At 35.2% G+C, this 19,595-nt stretch overlaps 1 protein-coding gene across 5 annotated transcripts in view; it reads left to right on the top strand.

Moving 5' to 3' along the window:
- The window catches only part of RCOR3 (REST corepressor 3), a 53,900-nt gene that overhangs the window by 14,093 nt on the left and 20,212 nt on the right, over positions 1-19,595 (top strand). For all 5 annotated transcript variants that reach the window (XM_069108777.1, XM_069108773.1, XM_069108775.1 and 2 more), the window contains exons 5-9: positions 1,878-2,039; positions 4,278-4,402; positions 9,048-9,126; positions 12,912-13,130; positions 15,919-15,996. In XM_069108777.1, the coding sequence (XP_068964878.1) occupies positions 1,878-2,039; positions 4,278-4,402; positions 9,048-9,126; positions 12,912-13,130; positions 15,919-15,996 (663 nt within the window). The remainder of the gene's footprint in view (positions 1-1,877; positions 2,040-4,277; positions 4,403-9,047; positions 9,127-12,911; positions 13,131-15,918; positions 15,997-19,595) is intronic.

Here is a 19,595-nt window from a genome sequence, read left to right as displayed (position 1 = left end):
TCCCTTACACCCTACCCCCTGCCTTAAGACAGTAAGCCAGTTGATGTAGGTTATGTGTGTATATATATATATGTATGTATGTATGAATGTATGTAGTCATGTAAAACAGTTCCATGAGTCATGTTGTGAAAGAAGAAACAGACCAAAAGAAAAAAAAAATGAAAATAGTATGCTTCAATCTGCATTCACACACTCCATCACTTCTTTCTCTGGAGATGGATAATATTTTTCATCATGTGTCCTTTGGAATTGACTTTGAGTTAATTCTTAAAAGAAAACTTGATTCGTTACTTTTTAAAACTTTTGCTGAAATATCTAGTAAACAACTTTTGGTATTAGATGTCTTTAAAATTATATCTAAGATGTTTATGCACACTCAGTAAACATTAAAAATTACCCTAGGCAGTCTTCTCTTGACTATCTATTATGAGAGGAGAAAAGAAAACATAAATTATCACTAAAGATTTTTTTAACCTGACTTCTACCAAGGTTCAACTTCTTCCAACAAATCTTTTAACAGAGTACTGCTTCCCCCCCTTCTTCCTTTGTGTAATAAAACATTATTTAAATGGGAAAGAGAAGCAAGAAAGGGTTATCCATAAACTTCATTATCAGCCTCGAAATATTAGGAATTGGTTATAAAGACAATGACATTGTAAAATCGTTTCAACTTCATAGCCATTTAAATAGAGATTTCTCATGTATATGTATATATTTAGCATAATATGCATGCATATATGTTCAGTTATCTTTTCTTGGAAACTTTTTAAACTGTATAATTCTGTAGCTGTTGGTTTTTTAACCTCTAATTGAAGGACTGTTTGAGAAGTGCAGCTTTAGAAAAAAGTCACCTCATGATTTTAAGTAATTTATTTTTACTTTGAAGGAATATTACTAAGGTCCAGAAATGCAACTTCTCAAACTTGACTGCCTATAAAGTTGATAAGTCTGGTTTTTGTGTTTCTTTCCAAACTATATTTCATTGCTCTTTCAATAAAGATTAGGGCCAGCTATGCAGTGCTCAGAAGCAACTCCTCAAAAACACATGAGGCCTACAGTAGAGGGGGAAAGTGTTGGCAAGGGAAGTTTTCCATTTCAAGCTTCCAAAGGGTTATAGTAAAACAGTGAGTAAAGCAATTTTAACTTAAACATTTCAGATGGAGCCTCCCTCTTTTTGTCCATTCGTGGGCAAAGCACTATGAAGAATCTCATGGTCTAATGGAAGTATTAACTACTGTTTTATATTAAGATAAGAGCTTTAAAAATTTAAAACAACAAATACTGAAAATTGTTCAAAAGTTTATTCAGTGTATTCTTACTCATTGGGACTTTCTGATCATGGAGTACTTTTAAAAAGTTGTAACTGAAATCTTTCCTTACTGAATCCCCACCTTGCTGTTCTATTTTTGTACTGTGGCTAGTGGTGTGGTGTTAAGTTTCTTTCATGTCTCAACTTATTTAAATATTTTCTTTTAATATCTATTTTCTTCATTTTTTATTTTTCCAAATTAACAACATTCACACACATTAAAGACATAAACTAAAATAGGATGAAAGTCTCATTTTTTAGCCTAAACACTTAATTTATTGTGTAAACAATATCTCTTCAACTCACTGTTTGCCTAGTTATTGCAGCACATATGGTATATAGACACCCAGTGTTCTGAGGCCTGGTTTATTTTTGCAGGCCCATGAAACCATATGAGCTATAATACTTAGGCACCACAGATTAAAAAAACCTAAAAGTATTCATTTCTTTTTTTGTTTTTCAGTTGAAGTTGGATCCTTAGTATTTTAACTTAATTTGTGTTTAACTTTCTAAAGTGTGATATGACATAAGTCAGCTAAAACCAAAAAGGGATGATTTCTCTTCAAAGGCACTTGGCATGTTATTCTGGCATAAACATAACATTGAGAAGTCCCTTGCTGATCTCCCTAATTTCACTCCCTTCCCTGATGAGTGGACCGTGGAAGATAAAGTCCTCTTTGAACAAGCCTTTAGTTTTCATGGGAAAAGCTTCCACAGGATTCAGCAAATGGTAAGGTAACATTTTTTATTTTATTGCAGTTTGTACTTAAGTGACATCTTACATATTTAAATTTTTTTTATTTGTGATTTTGCCATGATTAAATGCAAAGAGCAGGCAGTGGTTACATATTGAATTTTAGTTTCCTGGACAATAATATCAATTATTAGAGTTTTCGTATCTATAAAAACTTGCAGGTTTCTACTCCTACTACTCTGTAGCAAAAAAAAAAAATGTTTTTTGTATTATGAAATCCCAAGTTCACCATTTCACTTTCCTCAACTTCATTAATTGTTGTTGGTAATTGACAGGTTGTTTTTTGTTTTTTTTTTTTTTGCATTTTGGAGGGCAATTGGGGTTAAGTAACTAGCCCAAGGTTACACAGCTAATTTTTTTTTTTTGTGGGTATTAAGTGTCTGAAGCCAGAACGGAACTTGGGTCCTCGTGACTCCGGGGCTGGTGCTTTACTCACTGCACCACCTAGCCACCCCAACAGTTTCCTTACACTTATCTTTAAGCATACTTGTAGTTCCAAGAAAACATTTCATAATACTGACTAAGTATTAGATTGTTTATAATTACTAAGATCTTTGTTTCCATTTTGAAATTCTTCTGGAGATGAAACCACTTTTAAAAAAAACTCCGTTATTTGAGTATTGTCTCTTTTTTTCTTTTTTAAGAAAGTGTCACATATGAATTGACTGATGCCTTGTTTCTTAAGCCTCTAAAGTATCTCAGCCAAAATAGTATGAAATTGACAAGTCTTTTCAGGGCACACTTTAAAAATTGAGTGGTTGGACATTTTTATTAATAGTACGATGTCTGTTACTAGTTTATTAGTATTTGAATCCAGAAAAGGACATTGGTGAGTATAGTCAGGTAGCCTTTTTCACAGTTCTTATCTATGAAAGCTGTCATACATTTTTTGATTGGAACCAGTTTGCAGGTCTACCATTTAAATAAAACTAGCGCAAATAACTTGTTTTCTAGCTTTGAGAAGACTTCTAGAAAAACCTTAAGCATTGAATCATTTCATTCAAAACAGCTTGGGACCATGGTACTTGTTCAAGGTGCAAAGTGGCCAAAGGCACTTTGTCACGTTCAGTCAGTCAGGCATTCAATCCCTGGAAATCCATTGGTGTTTAAAATGTGCCAGAAAGGGGCGGCCAGGTAGCATAGTGAGTAAGAGCATTGGCCCCAGAGTCGGGATGACCTGGTATCGAATCTGGGCTCAGACACTTAGCACCCACCCAGAAACACCTGGCTGTGTAACCTTGAGCAAGTTACTTAACCCCAATTGCTTAGGGGCAGCCAGGTGGCACAGTGAGTAAGAGCACTGGCCCCAGAGTCGGGATGACCTGAGATCGAATCCGGGCTCAGATACTTAGCACCACACCCATAAATAACTGGCCGTGTAACCTTGAGCAAGTTACTTAACCCCAATTGCTTAAAAAAAATGTGCCAGAAGGCAGCTAGGTGGCATAGGGGATAGAGTGCCAAGCCTAGAGTCAGAAAGATTCATTTTCCTGACTTCGGATTTGGCCTCAGATACTTACTAGCTCTGTGACCCTGGGCAAGGCACTTAACTCGGTTTGCCTCAGTTCCTCATATGTAAAATGAGCTGGACAAAGAAATGGCAAACTATTCTATTATCTTTACCAAGAAAACCCCAAATAGGGTCAAGAAAAGTCAGACATGACTGAAAACAACAAAAAATGTGCCAGGCATATTTGTGTATTGAGAGTACAAATCAAAAACAAAAACCATCCTTGCGTCAAGGGGTTTACATTCTAAAGGGGGAGACAACATGCATATAACTGTATACTTAAGAGATTATTACAGAGTAGATGAAAAGAAACCTTAAGGGCGAGACACCTGTTGATTCCAGAAAAATCCTCCAACAAGATATGGCATTTGAGCAGGGTCTTGAAGGAAGTCAGGAATTCTACAAGGCAGAGTTCAAGAGGGAGAACATTCATGTTTATTTTTTGAGTTCCTTCTACATACAAAGCTAGGCATGTTATACAAGTTTACATCCAAAGATAGAGGTGGCACCATTTTTTTTAGCACCTTTCTTCATCCTACTACATGGAACAGCATATGACTTTATCAAGTGTTTATCTTACCTCGCCATCATCAAATTAATACCATTGTATCTATAGTTGCTGTTTATGGAAACTATCTTAAAGCTGCTACTGAAAGTATCAATAACAAATTTGTTCTGCATATATTAGTAACAAATTATTTTAGCTTCCAGATAAGACTATTGCAAGCCTTGTAAAGTATTACTATTCTTGGAAAAAAACTCGGTCTCGGACAAGTTTGATGGATCGCCAGGCTCGAAAATTAGCCAACAGACATAACCAGGGTGACAGGTAGGTTTAATGTTTCTAACATTTGTACATTGTTTAGATTTAATAGATTGATTGCTTAAGACAGAAAAAATTTACTTTGAAGTAAAAATTATTTTTATAAAGCTAATCTCATTGTTGAGAATATTCTCTGCAGTGGGTACAGATCATAACCTATCCTTGCCCTCTCATCCTTTTCAACGCTTGTCTATGTCTTTCCATAAATTCTTTACACAATGTCCAATAAATGTTCCAGGGGTCTTGCTCTAATTCCCTTGACATTGTGTAAATACCAGCGAAGCATGTGAACTGTCCATCACTTATACCTCAGTCTTCCCACATGACTGGCCCACTTCTTTTTCAGCCCTATATCCTGCTGATGACATCCTTTCTACTGCTTCTCAAGCAGTTTTTCTTTGATAAATGTGTTGTGGCCTGTTCACTCCTATGATATGTCTTTCCACTGATATTTGGATTATCTTCAGCCTTAATCCTAAAGACAGTGTGGTATTCCTTGGTTCATAACCACACAGCATAACTATAAGAATATTGATGTTAAAAAGGTAGGCTTTTGCAGCATGGTCTAGTTCACTAGACACTGAATCCTGCTTCTAACACTTAACTATTTGATCCTTGGCATGTCACAGAACCTCTCTCAAACCTGTTTCCCCACGTCTAAAATGGCAGGTAATAATACCATCTACTTTTTCTTCAAGGTGCAAAGTGGCCAAAGGTACTTTGTCACATTCAGTCAGTCAATCATTCAATCTCTCGGAATCCACTGGTGTTTAAAATGTGCCAGAGGGCAGTTAGGTAGCATAGTGGATAGAGTGCCAAGCCTAGAGTCAGAAAGATTCATTTTCCTGACTTCGGATTTGGCCTCAGATACTTACTAGCTCTGTGACCCTGGGCAAGGCACTTAACTCGGTTTGCCTTAGTTCCTCATATGTAAAATGAGCTGGACAAATAAATGGCAAACTACTCTATTATCTTTACCAAGAAAACCCCAAATAGGGTCAAGAAAAGTCAGACATGACTGAAAACAACTGAACAACAACAAAAAATGTGCCAGGCACATTTGTGTATTGAGAGTACAAATCAAAAACAAAAACCATCCTTGCGTCAAGGGGTTTACATTCTAAAGGGGGAGACAACATGCATATAACTGTATACTTAAGAGATTATTACAGAGTAGATGAAAAGAAACTTTAGAGGGCGAGACAGCTGTTGATTCCAGAAAAATCCTCCAACAAGATATGGCATTTGAGCTGGCACAAGTGGATTGTTCAGTTGCATAGCATACTCTAGACAATAGGCAGTCTTCATCTACTTGTTTTTTCACTTGTCAGTAATTTACACCAAACTCTTTGATGATGGATTTCATTTAGGAATCTCCACAATGTTTAAGACTTGATGCATTGGGGCAGCTAGGTGGTACAGTGAATAGAGCACTGGCCCTGGAGTCAGGAGGACCTGAGTTCAAACCTGCCCTCAGACACTTAACACTTGACCTTGGGCAAAAAAAAAAAAAGACTTGATGCATTCAACACAATTATCATTCACATGAAGGAGCATCTGAAGCCCTTCACAATTTTTAGAGACTCTCCCATTTTGACTTTGCATTGGAAATCTTTGGCAGTTGCATACATCTTTGGCAAAAGTATATTCCTAATTGATGCTTTGTTGAATAGGTTTAATCAGAATTATTGAATGAAATCATATCTGTTATATCTTTCAAGGAATCTTATATGACTTTGACATATGCATGGAAGCTATCTTCTCAGAGGAGAGCCTTGAAGGTGACATTTTTCTCTGTTGAATCAAATGCTTTTTAAAATAATCAACCAATAGCAGGACTATTCTTGGTACTTTTCATTCAAATGTGTGACTAATAAAGATGTCTGCTTAAGAATACTATTCAGGAAAAGCTTGCTGTTCCTTTCTTAAATGTTTTATCAAAGGCACCCTTAGCATGTTTAAATTCTCAGGAGAAAATTGTAGAAATGGAAATGTTGGCAATAAGGGTCAGTAGTTAGTGTTCTCTTGGGGTATCAATAAAGTACAAGGATTTTCCAGATTTTTGGACCCTGCCCCCGCCATCTTGAGAATTGATCCCCTAGTACCCTCAAAGTTGTTGCTTCCAGCGCAGACCTTTTCTAAATATATTTGGTCTAGCCCTGCTGATATTCTCATCTTTGTGTTTAGTGCCATTTCTGTTTTCCTCAGCTTATCTAGCCTATCTGATATTAGAGTCAACGTATGCTGGCTCCTTGATGGTGAGAGAAAAAAGAACCTTTGTTATTTGAAAAAATTTACACACAACCTCACAATCTCTGTTTTTCATTTCTTATATTGTTCTTCTTCTGGTTTCATCTTTAAATTCTCTTGGGATGATTTGTTTAGTTACATCTCTCACAAGTCTTTCTTTAGACTTGAAGTTTCCTCCGTCTTACTTCTTTATGATATGACATGCTCGTAGTCTTCCACCATCCTCCTTACAGGACTTACAAACCGGTTTATATACAAAAGTTTGTTACCCTTGGCTGGCATTATCACTTGGCAAGATCAAGTGTTTGCTCATTAAGATGGTTTATAGGCTTTTGGTTTCCTTGTTATAATTGATTTATATGGGCTAAACTTTAGGAAACGATGTCAGGGTCAGTATCTGTTCTTTTAACTATTTCCCATTTTGGTGTCAAAATCTTAAGTCAGGTTGGAATTGCCTAACCTGCATACCATAACTTCACATTTTTATTCTTCTAGCTTGATATTGTTTTTGAGCTGTGCTCTAACAACAAAAATTTGGTGACTGGCTGTATATAGTTGAGTAAGAAATGATTCCCATTTTTATAACCAGTTGCTTCCTGTCTCATTTTTATTGTTATTTAATGCTTGCCACATGTAGTATCTCATCTCTTATCTCAAAGGAGGCATTCATGATATGTAAGCGTGAAAATTCTGTATAGTCTATGAGTTTTTAATTGCTTATAGTTTAAACTTCTTACTCTCGGTGTTCTCCAACATACTTTTTACTCTCCTCCCAGTGCCTACCTTTGTTTTGATATGAGTAAGTATTGAAGGATATGTTAATTTAATTTGTAGAATCTTAAGTTATTTTTAGACTTTATGTATTTTTTCATCCTCAGCAACAGGTATTAGCAAGTAAATGACAGAGATTTTCTGGTGGTCTTGCAAGTTTTTATGATGAACTCAACTATGTGAGACTTTTTTAAATGTCCCATAAAATTATTTTCTCGTCCTGACTTGCACAGGTTAAACCAGTTAACTTCTTCTTTTGCTTCCTCAAAGAAAGTGAGCATGTGAGCTCTCTTTCCATTTACATGCAACTTCTTTTTTCTTCTTATTTTATTTAGTGATTTTTTCAAGATAGATGTTTCATTTCCTCCAGCAGTATGTCCATCTGTCAATTTATGGATAAGTACCTCACAGTTAGAGTAACAACAGCTAAGTTATTATCTGTAGATAGTCTAAAATCTATGTAATTATTGGCATTCTCTTTCCTCTTTTCTGCCATTGTCACAATTGTGCAGAATGAGAGCTACATGGGACTGTGGACCATTTTGTCTTTTTTTGTTTAATGAATTACCAAGACCAAAGAATCCATCAAATGACCAGCCTTCTAATGATGAGTCTGTTTGCAGTTAGCTTGACTAATGCTTCAAAAGCAGGTCATGTATTTCCAGGACTACTTGGAGCCAAACTTTCCATAATGGTAGAACCAGTTAGGGTTAGATCCCAGGGTCGCCTCCACACTATGATGAAGCATCAGAATAGTTACCAGATATGGTAAGAAAACAAGTTTAGTGCTCTCTCAGTAAGTATATTGTTACAGTGAATGTATTGTATTAATTGATCCACTTGATTAAGCTATAGTGATGTAGGCTTAAAAAATGAAAAAAAAGAACACTGTAAATTTTCCTTGTTTACAATTCTGCTTTATTCTTGACCAGTGGAATCAGTGAAATGGCCAAAGCACTGGCCAGTTTAGTGTTCTTAATTCTTAACTTACCAGACCCTGCAAACAAGCATACAAGTTCAGGTACTAGTAGCTACTTTAGTGTACTGTGAACCAGAATCAAAAATACTTCCTTTTGGTAGTGAACATTAAAGTAAATACATTTCCTATATCCTAAGCTATATATATATATATATATATATATATAAGCTATATATATAGACATAAGCAGTTGTTTTTTTAACTTAAGTCCATGTGTTTTTAGTTTAAACTTTCTAGCAGCAAAAATATATATAGGTTGCTAAATATTTTTGTCTAGCTTTATCTACTGATAACATAACTGATTTCATAAGTAAGAATAATGCCAAACAAAATGTACAAAGATAAAACCCTTCTAATTTTTTTCTCTCTTCCAGATACTCTTTCTTCTTGTAACCCTTCCCCAATGAATTTTTTTTTTCAGTTTAGATTTTGCTGCAATCATATTTAAAAGGACTAAACAAAGGACAAATATTTTAAACACTGCGAAAATTAAATTGTGGTATCATCTACTAAATTTTTGTCAGGAAAGGTAGTCCTTGTTCTACTAAATAGTGTCTAACATCTGTTAAAACTGTAAATAAGTAACCACTGTTAAGATTATTGAAGTAGGAGGAAAGGGCCAGGTTTACTAATTGTGATATTTGTCCTCAGTGATGATGATGTGGAAGAAGCACACCCGATGGATGGGAATGATAGTGATTATGATCCCAAAAAAGAAGCCAAAAAAGAGGTAATGATGTTGATCAGTCACAGAATGTGTTAGAATTTTTTCTACTTCTCCATCAAGGGACATTAAAAAGACTAGAGTTTCATCTTAAGAAAAATTTTGCTTTATAACACATCATGATATATAGGTTTATGTTTTTTAAATGGTTATGAATAACAGCTTAAAGAAAGGAACTTTTTTTTGCTGATTGGAAAGCAATAAATCATAGTGGGGTTTTAGTCCTACCTCTCCCATTGACTAGCTGTGTGATCTTGGGAAAACCAGTGAACTTCTCTGGACCATAAATTCCACATCTACAAAATGAAGGTAAGATTAGATGATCCCTTGGGTTCCTTCTATATACAAAACTGTGTATTTTTTCTTTAGTCATTTTTCAGTCATGTCCAACTCTTTGTGACCCCTTTAGGGGTTTTCTCAGCAAAGATAAAGGAGGGGTTTGTCATTTCCTTCTACAATTCATTTTACAGATAAGGAAACTGAGGCAAATAGGCTTAAGTGATTTGCCTAGGATCACACAGCTAGTAAGTGACTGTGACCAGATTTGAACTTGGGAAGATGAGTCTTCCTGACTTCAGGCCTGGCACTCTATCCTTTGTGTCACCTCGCTGTCCCTGTACACATATGGGGTGGGGTGGGGGCGGCGCTCGGGGAGCAGGGTTGTTTGTTTTTTTAAACATAGTAAAGCAACACTTATCTAATGATCAGACTTCTGCCAATCTCAGTCAACCAAAATATAAGCACATAATCAAAAGTAAGTGACAATACCTTGTTAATAAAGTTTACTTCCTAGGAGAGGAGTGTAACATTCCTCAAGGCAGAATCCATTAAACTTAGCATTATATATAAAGATAAAGCAAATTATCTGGCTTCCAATAAATTGTTGGTTCCTTCCTAAATAACAATAGATTAGAAGGTGATACCTGCTAGAAACAGACACAGCAATGAAAAGGGCCAGCTGATAATAAAAGGAAACAAAAGAAAGCACCAACTGGGAAAAATCATTGTTGGGGCAATTTGGTGTAGGAACAATTGAGCTTACATACTTCAAGTAGGCCTTGAAGACATCACTTGAAGTACAGCATATGTCACTGGAGTATTCATGATGATAATGGCCCTGTCATCAAGAAAAGACTAAATAGTTTACCAAGGAAGAACAGTACATTTTCAGAAGTTTCCAGCAAAAATAGTTAAAATAGTAATACTTCTTTTACGCACCAAAATTTCTAAAAATAAATGAAATTTAGAAAAATTTTTCTAAATAAGACCTTATTTTCCAGCCACTATTAATCAACTGTAACAGTGTTCATTTGGCATTAAGCTTTTTGTCTGCCTGGAGTCTAGGAAAGGCCACAAGAGAAGGGAAGATAACATCCAAGGGTGATCATGCTTTATCCATTTTAGCTTCTTCCAAAGGGAATAGACAGCTATAGATAAGAAAGGTACCTGATTCTCTGTGTCCCTAGCACAAGTATGAAATGTCTATGTGGCTGCCTTTATACAATTTTTAGATATTTTTTATATTAAAAGATCAGTTTGGAATATCAGAAAGATGATTGAATTCTGAGTTAAAATATCCAGTTTCATATCCCTTCTCTGCCTGATTGTGAGACAGTAAGCAAATCAATTTCTCTGAGTCTGTTTTCCCTCTTATAAAATGTGAATAATACTTATAGTGCATTCAATTAAAGGGTTGTTATGAGGAAAGGACTTTTTGAAATCATTGTGTAAATTTAAGGTGATACTGATATTTGAGATCTTTTTGAGCTGATAATATGTTCAGTTGTATGGTAGAAAGCTCCTACTAGATTTACTCAGGTAATTTGAAACTTCCTTCTTTTACAAATAGGACTTGGTATTGTAACTTCATTTGTTTATTAAACTGCTTAGATCTAAACTATGTATGCTGCAACTCTCTTAGTGCCTAAATTGTGTTCACTATAATTTATCTTTGGATGGTACCCTGAATCCTAAAGCATCTTCCAGAGATGCTTGTCAAAGAGTGAAATATTTGGTATGAAAACATATTAAACCAGTTTTTTTCCTACTGCCAAATTTGCAAGAGGTTTAAGATTAAGTTAAATGTTCTGTGTGATCTGACTCCATTCTCTAAGAAGATAACCTGATAATTTGCCTGTAGATTTGAATTTCTTTAAACTTCCTAAGATAAAAGCCTGAATAAAATTTTTCCTATTTATTTAATTTTGCATCATTAAGGAGATAAATTCTCTTGGTTCAATCAGTAGTTGATAAATAAGCTTAAATGTATATTTAAAAATTCAAATTTTTGTTGAGCACCTTTTATATTCAAGGCATTGTACTGGTAGTTCAGACTCAGTTTGAACTTGAATTCATCATCTTTAAACCCTTGCCTAAAATTGGCACTTTTCCTTTTATCCAAATTCATGACTGTATCATCTTTGACTTCTCCCTCACTCTCCATATCCAATGCGTTGCCAAATCTGTGATTCTACTTACACAGTATCTCTTGCATCTGCTCCGTTCTTCTGGTTCTACTGCCAAAATCCTAATTCAGGCCTTAATTGCCTCTCACCTGGCCTATTGTGATAGTCTTTACTTCTATTCTCTCTTCTTCCACTCTATACCATATTGTTAGATTATCTTAAAGCAAAGCTTTGAACACTACAATCTCTTGCTCAGAAGCCTTCAATAATTATGGCTCTTTGTTGCCTATAGAGTAAGGTCCAGAATCTTTTGCCTGGCATGTAAGGCTTTCTGTGGTTTGATTCCAACCCACCATAAAATTTCGATGATGGCTATTGTCCTTTTACATACTGCATGCTCCAACCAAATTAGACTTCTCACCATTCCCAAGTCCTCACACATTCACATCTGTAAATTCTTACTCCTTTCTTCCTCTCCCTTTTGCACATAGAGTTTCTTTTATCTAGAATGCTCTCTTCCCATTCTTCCTATCCAATACTTTGTATTAAAGACCCAGTGAAATTGTCATCTCTTCCATATAACCTGTCATTTTTCCCAGTTCCCAGACAGAAATGATTATTCTTTTGTCTAAAGTTTATAGCATTTTGTTTACAACTTTCATTTTGCACTTTTGCATCCTCTCTCTCTTTCTCTCTCTCTCTCTCTCTCTCTCTCTCTCTCTCTCTCTGTCTGTCTGTCTGTCTGTCTCTCTCTCTCTCTCTCTCTCTCTCTCTCTCTCTCTCTCTCTCTCTCTCTCTCTCTCTCTCTCTCTCTCTCTCTCTCTCTCTCTCTGTCTCTCTCTCTCTCTCTCTCTCTCTCTCTCTCTCTCTCTCTCTCTCTATCTCTCTCTCTCTCTCTCTCTCTCTCTCTCTCTCTCTCTCTCTCTCTCTCTCTCTCTCTCTCTCTCTCTCTGTCTCTTGTGTGTGTCTGTATGTGTGTGTCTATGCGCATGCACACCTGTCCAATCTCTTTCTCTTCCTGCCTTTGCCTTGCTAAAGTATAAGTTTCATGAAACCAGACACAGGCAGGAATTGGATTGAATGGATATTAGTCAAAAAAGGAGTTAAGTATTTCTGTTACTGGGTGAATGCTATGTATGCAGTCAGATATTAAATGGAATGATCTTAATTGATAAAGGGCACTGATCTAGTTCTAAAGCAAATTACAGCTTTTACAGGGCTGAACAGATTTTTTTTTTTTGCTGGAGACTATGGATATAATATAGATGCTTGAGACTGTTTTTTGTTTCAGATGTACTTAGAGGATCTAAGGAAAATAGGTACCTGTCTACCAGTACAAATTACATTCATTTTTTCCTTCATTTTCTTTTCCTTTTATTAATTTAGGGTAATGCTGAACAGCCTGTCCAAACTAGCAAGATTGGACTGGGTAGGAGAGAGTATCAGAGTTTACAACACCGTCATCATTCTCAGCGTTCTAAGTGCCGTCCACCCAAGGGCATGTATCTGACTCAGGAAGATGTGGTCGCAGTTTCTTGTAGTCCCAATGCAGCCAACACCATTCTCAGACAACTAGATATGGAGTTAATCTCCCTAAAACGTCAGGTATCTTATGTTCTCTATATTTATTTACAATTCAGTTTGACTTGAGCTAACATTGTAGCTTTTGCCTAAGTGTTCCATCTTTTTCTGCTATACATTTTGCAGTTCTTTAGAGGGGTTATGAAGGGATAGAACTCAAGTAAATCTTGGTTGTTCTTTATTCTTGAAAGAAAATTGAAGTTACTCAATTTTGCCTTTTATATTGTTTGTGGAATTAATTTTTACATAATGTCAACCTTAAGTATAAATAAATCAGGCTCTGATTGTCATCTTAAATGATAAAATTGTTGCACTTTTATCTACATTTTTCAAACAAATTTGGAAACATACCATACCCTTTGTTTAAAAATTAATACCTTTTATCAAAAAATTTTGAGTGCAACACTTAAGCTGTAATGATGATATCAGTAATAATAAATTATATTTTATTTGTGTTTTCAGATTTACATACTTGAGGCAAATAAATTTGTTTCACCCAATACTATCCTTACTATAAATGTTTAAGAGTTTTACTATAAATATTTTTAGATATTACTTTGCCTTAGTTAAAATTCCTATACCTGGGGTTTTTCTTTTAGCGATCTATTAAATGAAATATTTCAAATGAAAATAGAGCCAACTCTAAATTATCCACTTGTTTGTGACTACATTGTAGATAATCCATGACACTTTAATACTTTAAAAATCTCAAGTTAGTTCCCCTCTGTCCATAATACTGTTGTCCCAGTCTCTACAGTATCAGAAATGGAAGTTAATTTCAGTATTTATTCAATATGCCTATATTGGATATACATTCAATATGTATTGAAATTGACTTCCATTCTTGATTTACTGTGAATTAGAGAAATGTTATTCATTTTAATAACTAAGCAACAGAGCCCAACAATGGATTCTCAGTTCAAATATAAGTAGTTTAAATTTGGGTTTTACTGTTCCAAATAATTCACATCCTTCCCCTTTATGCATATGAAATCAGTGCTTGATTACATATCTACCTGTAATGTTGATACCTTATATTTTGTCTGTGTAGGCCTGCCATACATTCAACCACTTATCCACATGTGTGAGAATCTTTCTGCTTCTCTTTTGTACACATTTGCTTTCCTATTTCTAAATTTCTTTTTAATTTTCTTCTTTTATTTTTATCCTCCTTTATTCCTGGGTATTTTCCTATTTGGTGGAACCATTCCCTGTAACAAAACTTTAAGGAAAAGAAACAAAACACAGCTAGCATATGTAATATTGCCATTTCTTTTTGACATATGCAGAGAAGAAAGGATGATGTTCTAAATTTCTTGCAAAAAAGTTCATGTATTACTTTAATAATAATATTATAGAGAAGGCATAATTTCTGTTATTTTTTCAGAAAAAAAACTTATTTCAGGATATATGATCTTGGTCATCTATAAAAATGTACTGAAATTATTTCCCAAGTTTTTTGTGTAGAATGTGTTTGAAGCAAAAATTGATTTCTCTAATGTAGCTAAATCTTTGTCCATCATAATAAAAGGAAATTCTCTATGTAGTCTTTTGTTTATTAAACTTTAATAAAAGCTGAAAGAAAGGCTAAAAAGCAGTCAGTTTTTACAATCATAAGCCTGGGAAGCTTTGAATGGCAAACAAATCCAAGTTCCTACTTTTCTCCTTCATACTGCTTAGTTTTATTTCTTTTTTTATTTTTATTTTTTTGCTTTTTGGAGAGCAATTGGGGTTAAGTGACTTGCCAAGGTCGCACAGCTAGTTTTTGTGTTGAGTGTCTGAGGCCAGATTTGAACTCAGGTACTCCTGACTCCAGGGCCAGTGCTGTATTCACTGCACCACAGTTTTATTTCTTGAAGCTGATACTTTATTTAAAAAAAAAAAAATTCTAAATACATGCAGTAGCTTCCATCTCTAAAACCACATTCTTTCTGAGTTTTAGAATTATAAACCCATTTCCTTTACTAAAACTTAACCAATTTTTAACACTCCTTAGTCTACTACTGTCACTAATATTATTCGGAACTTCTGCCTAAATAAGAATTATATATGTAATTTTACATTTTCAAATACACACACAGATACATATATATATATATATATGTATATACATATATATATATGTATATACACACACACACATATACTACCTACATAGGAGGCAGGGTGGTAGGGAGAGGAAAAGAAAGAGAGAAAATACCCTATGGGATTCTTTCCTTATCCTAAACAATGAGGGGATGAGACTGAATGGCTTCCCAGGCCATTGCTAGCTCTTATTATTATATAGTTAAGTGTTATTGTAATTGTAAGCATAAAAATGCTTCATTTAAAAACCTAGGTTGCTGTTTAATTTTCTACCTATCATAAGTGGCAATTAATAGCAATCAATTAGTATGATATTTGTCTGGAGCCTGTTAGCTCAGTTGAATTTGTCATGGTAAATAATAAGAAAAACAACATGAAATTTGATCTGCATAGCTTTGGCAATATTCCATGGTCTCAAAAAGCACCGTATCTCAACAAATATTTGCTATAATCACAAAAAGTACCAGATGAAAGTATGAATGGACCAGCAAATATTCATCTTCACTGCTAGAAAAATAACTCATTGTTTGCTCTAGTGACTTATCTATAAGGAACAGCGGATTTATCATTTGAATATGGTACAGTATAATGTGTAATCTTGACATAGGTTCTGCCTCCCCTCCAAAGAAATTCACAGACAGTAAAGATCATGGGTACATATATGATTTGGGCACTCAAATGTTCAGCCAAGTGTCAGCTAGCCAATTCATATTTTTTTGTGTTCAAGGTTCAAAATGCTAAGCAAGTAAACAGTGCGCTTAAACAGAAAATGGAAGGGGGAATTGAAGAATTCAAGCCTCCTGAGGTATGTTGATTAAAAAAATAATAAAAGTAAAGACATCATTAATATAGTGAAACCTTGTTACTTTAAATTAGCAATTTGTCATATGCCTATGTTAATGTTTCATAGTCCATGAATATTTTGAAATATTGGTGTTTTATCTATTAGATATTTTCATCTTCTGAGTCATAAAATGTGTATATTCACTTAATATGAGTCTCAAACTACCCCTTTAATTGGACCATGCTTGATTAACATTCCTTCTCTTCCACCCCCCCCCCATTCTTATCATCCAAGAAAGCAAAAGGGAAAGTAGCAACAGAGGAAGAGATATATTGGGCAGGAGAAATGTGGAAGTAGGAGGGCATAAGGAACACCAGTAATGCTTTCTTGGCTCTCCATCATTTGCCTACTTCTTCCCCACTGACATGGATCTGTAGCAAAGAAAAGAGAAAAGAAGCCTAGTGTGGTGAGCTGGGGGAAGGAAGGCCTAAATTATTGTGCATGCGCTGATTGTGTACTAGGGACACAACTTAAAATCACAGATATTTTTACTGGGTTTTTGCTTCCCTTTTTTTTTTTTTAAAGAGCCCTTTTGGATAATTTTAATGTGTGAAGTCACATTTTCAGGGGAACAGCATAGAGATATTAGAGCTAAAATTAGTTTGCAGTTTGAATGTTTAATCCCTTAATTCCTTTCCAAAGCCTAGATTCTTATTTTTTTTCTACCAGAAATAATTTTTAAGTGAGATTTTTTTTTATTTTGTGAAATGGAAGTGTGAATGCTTTTTGTCATAATCTTTCTGGAGAAGACAGTATTAATGAACCTTTAAGAGACTCCTGTGCACCTGAAACTAATATGCTTGTTCTTATTTTAATAAGATTTTTCTAGACTCAAGAGTTACAAAGGTAGAAACTTGCAAATAGAGTATTTGGATGGTAATTATAGGATTCAGTGCTTCAGAATTATGTCCCATCAAGCTAATTTAGGGAGAAAAGGTCTTTGGGTTTTGTTTATGGACTAAATTTATGATTTCATTGGTATAGAAATTGTTCAGTAAGGAAACCCCCCCCCCCCCCCCAACAAAAGGCCATCCCTTTCTGCCACTTACAGTTTTTACAGAAAACTGAGAAGTGGAGTGATTTTCCCATAGTCACCCAGCCAGTATGTGTCAGAGGTAGACTTGAAAGGACCCAGGTCTTCCCAGTGCTAAGGTCAACTCTTTCTTCACTCCACCATAGTACTTCTTGAGTCATTATGAGGAAAGGTTTTACATTGGTCACCAAAAATGCTAAGCAATAGGCTGCTTGTTTGATTTTTCTATTTAATTGTAATATCTCATTCCAAACTCTAGAGTTTGACAGATTACTCTAGCAACATATGACACTGATAGCTGGTGCATAACGATGCTACATTTGTATAGCTCTTTGCGGTAAAAAGGACTTTCACATATGTTACTTCCTTTGAGCCACACCACTACCCTGCAAAGGAAGAGAGGCAAAAGATAGCATCACCATCTTAGAGAGAAGGCAATAGAGGTTTAGAGAAGTGATTTGTCTAAGGTCAGATGGCTGTTAAGTGTCAGATCGTCTGACATTTACGCCTGGATCCAGAGACCTAGATAGAAGTCTCTGGACTAGATAATGTGAGTAAACTTTGCAAACTCGAAAGTGCTGTATGATTTTGGCAGCTGCCACTATCAGTGAACACATCAGTGTTTCTCCTATTATACCAGACCATAGTTCTTTTTTGCCCCAAAAATGTAATATAGCAAAAGGATTAGACATTATAGGAGTCATAATATCACATTTTAATGTAATAATTTAAAATTACCATCATTTGTGATATTCAGAAGTTTCCTAACTACTATGATTTTGGTTTTTTGTGTTCTTGAGGTTTGGAGTTGCCTTTTTTGTTCTGTATAGAAAATATTGGTCAGAATGAAGCAATGTAAATGTTAATATTATATTAATATTATTAATAACTCACCCCAAAGTGATGTTGGAATGGCAATTTGGAATGGATTCACTAATCTTATATGACCCAAAAGAAAATATCCAGAATATATAATAAAATTAATTTTAATATATGACATAAAACCTTTCCTGTGGCTTTTTTTTAAAAACGCAGTAATTTGTCCAAAGTTACACAGCTAGATAACAGTGAAATCAACAATAATAGCTAATATATAGTGCGTAATCCATGCCAGGCACTGTGCTAAGCACTTTACAGTTATTCTCTCATTTGATCCTCACAACAACCTTGCTTGGGAAAAAGGGGATGGGAGAGGGTAGGTATTATTATCCCTGTTTTACAGATAAGGAAATTGAGGCAAACAGAGTTAAGTGCCTTGCCAGAGCTAGTGAGTGTTTAAGGCTGAATTTGAGCTTAGGTCTTCTTGACTTCAGGTTCAAGACTCTACCCACTGCACCACCCAGTGGTCTGTCCCTTGAACAGAAGCTACATGGGAACAGACTCCCTGCAAGACTAGAGTTGGTAGGTAATGAAGGCTTTGAGAAGATAGCATTTGAGCTATGCTTTGAAAGGTTAGGATTAGGTTAGAAACTAAGAAAGAATCAACTTGTGTGGGGGAAAGCATTAAGTAGATGAGCGTGACTGATCAAAGGGTTTATCTTGGAGTACAAAAGGAAATAAAGTTGGAGTGGTGTGGTAGGCAAAATTTTAGAGGACCTTGAGAACTAGGCTGTGAAAATCAAACGTAATAGGGAGCAAATATAACTTTGTAAATGTGGGAATGACCTCACTAAAGGAATGTTTTCAGAAGATTAAAGTAATATCACTTTTTAGCTGTGTGAACTTGGGCATAAAACTTTTCTATTCCTTAGTTTTTCATAAGTAGATAGGTATGATACTTATGCTGCCTACTTCAATGTTATGGGAAAAAAGTATTTCATAAACTTTAGAAGTGTTTGTTATCGTTATCAATGTCATAGATCCAAGATAGCAATATTGTAGAATGGAGAAACAGGAATTCCAAAGGCATTTCAAAGAAAAAATAAATGGGATTTCAAATTTAACAGATATTAAGTGCCTGTCATGCATATGGCCCTATGCTAGGTGTTGGAAATATGTGGATATTTGGAAAGGAGGATTTGGGATTTTGCTGACATTAGGGAGCTTTTGGTCTGCTAACTCCCTCTGCTTGGGGAGATAACAACTTATCTGTGGCTTAGAAAATAAGTCCTGCAGAATTAATGGAAGCATACAGTGGTTGTGACTTAACAAAGGTCAGATATAGCTAGTAAGTGTTAGAGACTGGATTTGAGCCCACGTCTTCCTGACTGGAAGCCTACAGCAAGTTGTATGGATAGAAAGAACAAAAAAGTGATGTTCTCTGATTTCACTGAGTGTCAACTACTGGATTCTTCTGGCTTTGTTAACAGATTTTGATCTAGTAGATGATGAAGAGGAAAGAGGAGGGAACTGGATGATGATCAGGATATCTTATCCTGGTAGATTTAGGGAAATGCTGGTAACACAAGACAGAATAAGTGAAGGCAAACTGGTTTCGGGGTCGGAGGAGTCAAAGGTCAAGGAGAGAGAAAGTAAATTTCTTAGGACTATTATATAGACTCTTTGAATGAAAAATATGTTTGGTTGA

Source organism: Petaurus breviceps, unplaced genomic scaffold (assembly GCF_028583685.1).
Source record: "Petaurus breviceps papuanus isolate PSGF00001 unplaced genomic scaffold, PetGlider_PUasm1.0 90434, whole genome shotgun sequence".
NCBI lineage: Eukaryota > Metazoa > Chordata > Mammalia > Diprotodontia > Petauridae > Petaurus > Petaurus breviceps.
The sequence above is the reverse complement of the archived record's forward strand: the minus strand, read 5'-3'. Positions and strand labels throughout refer to the sequence as shown.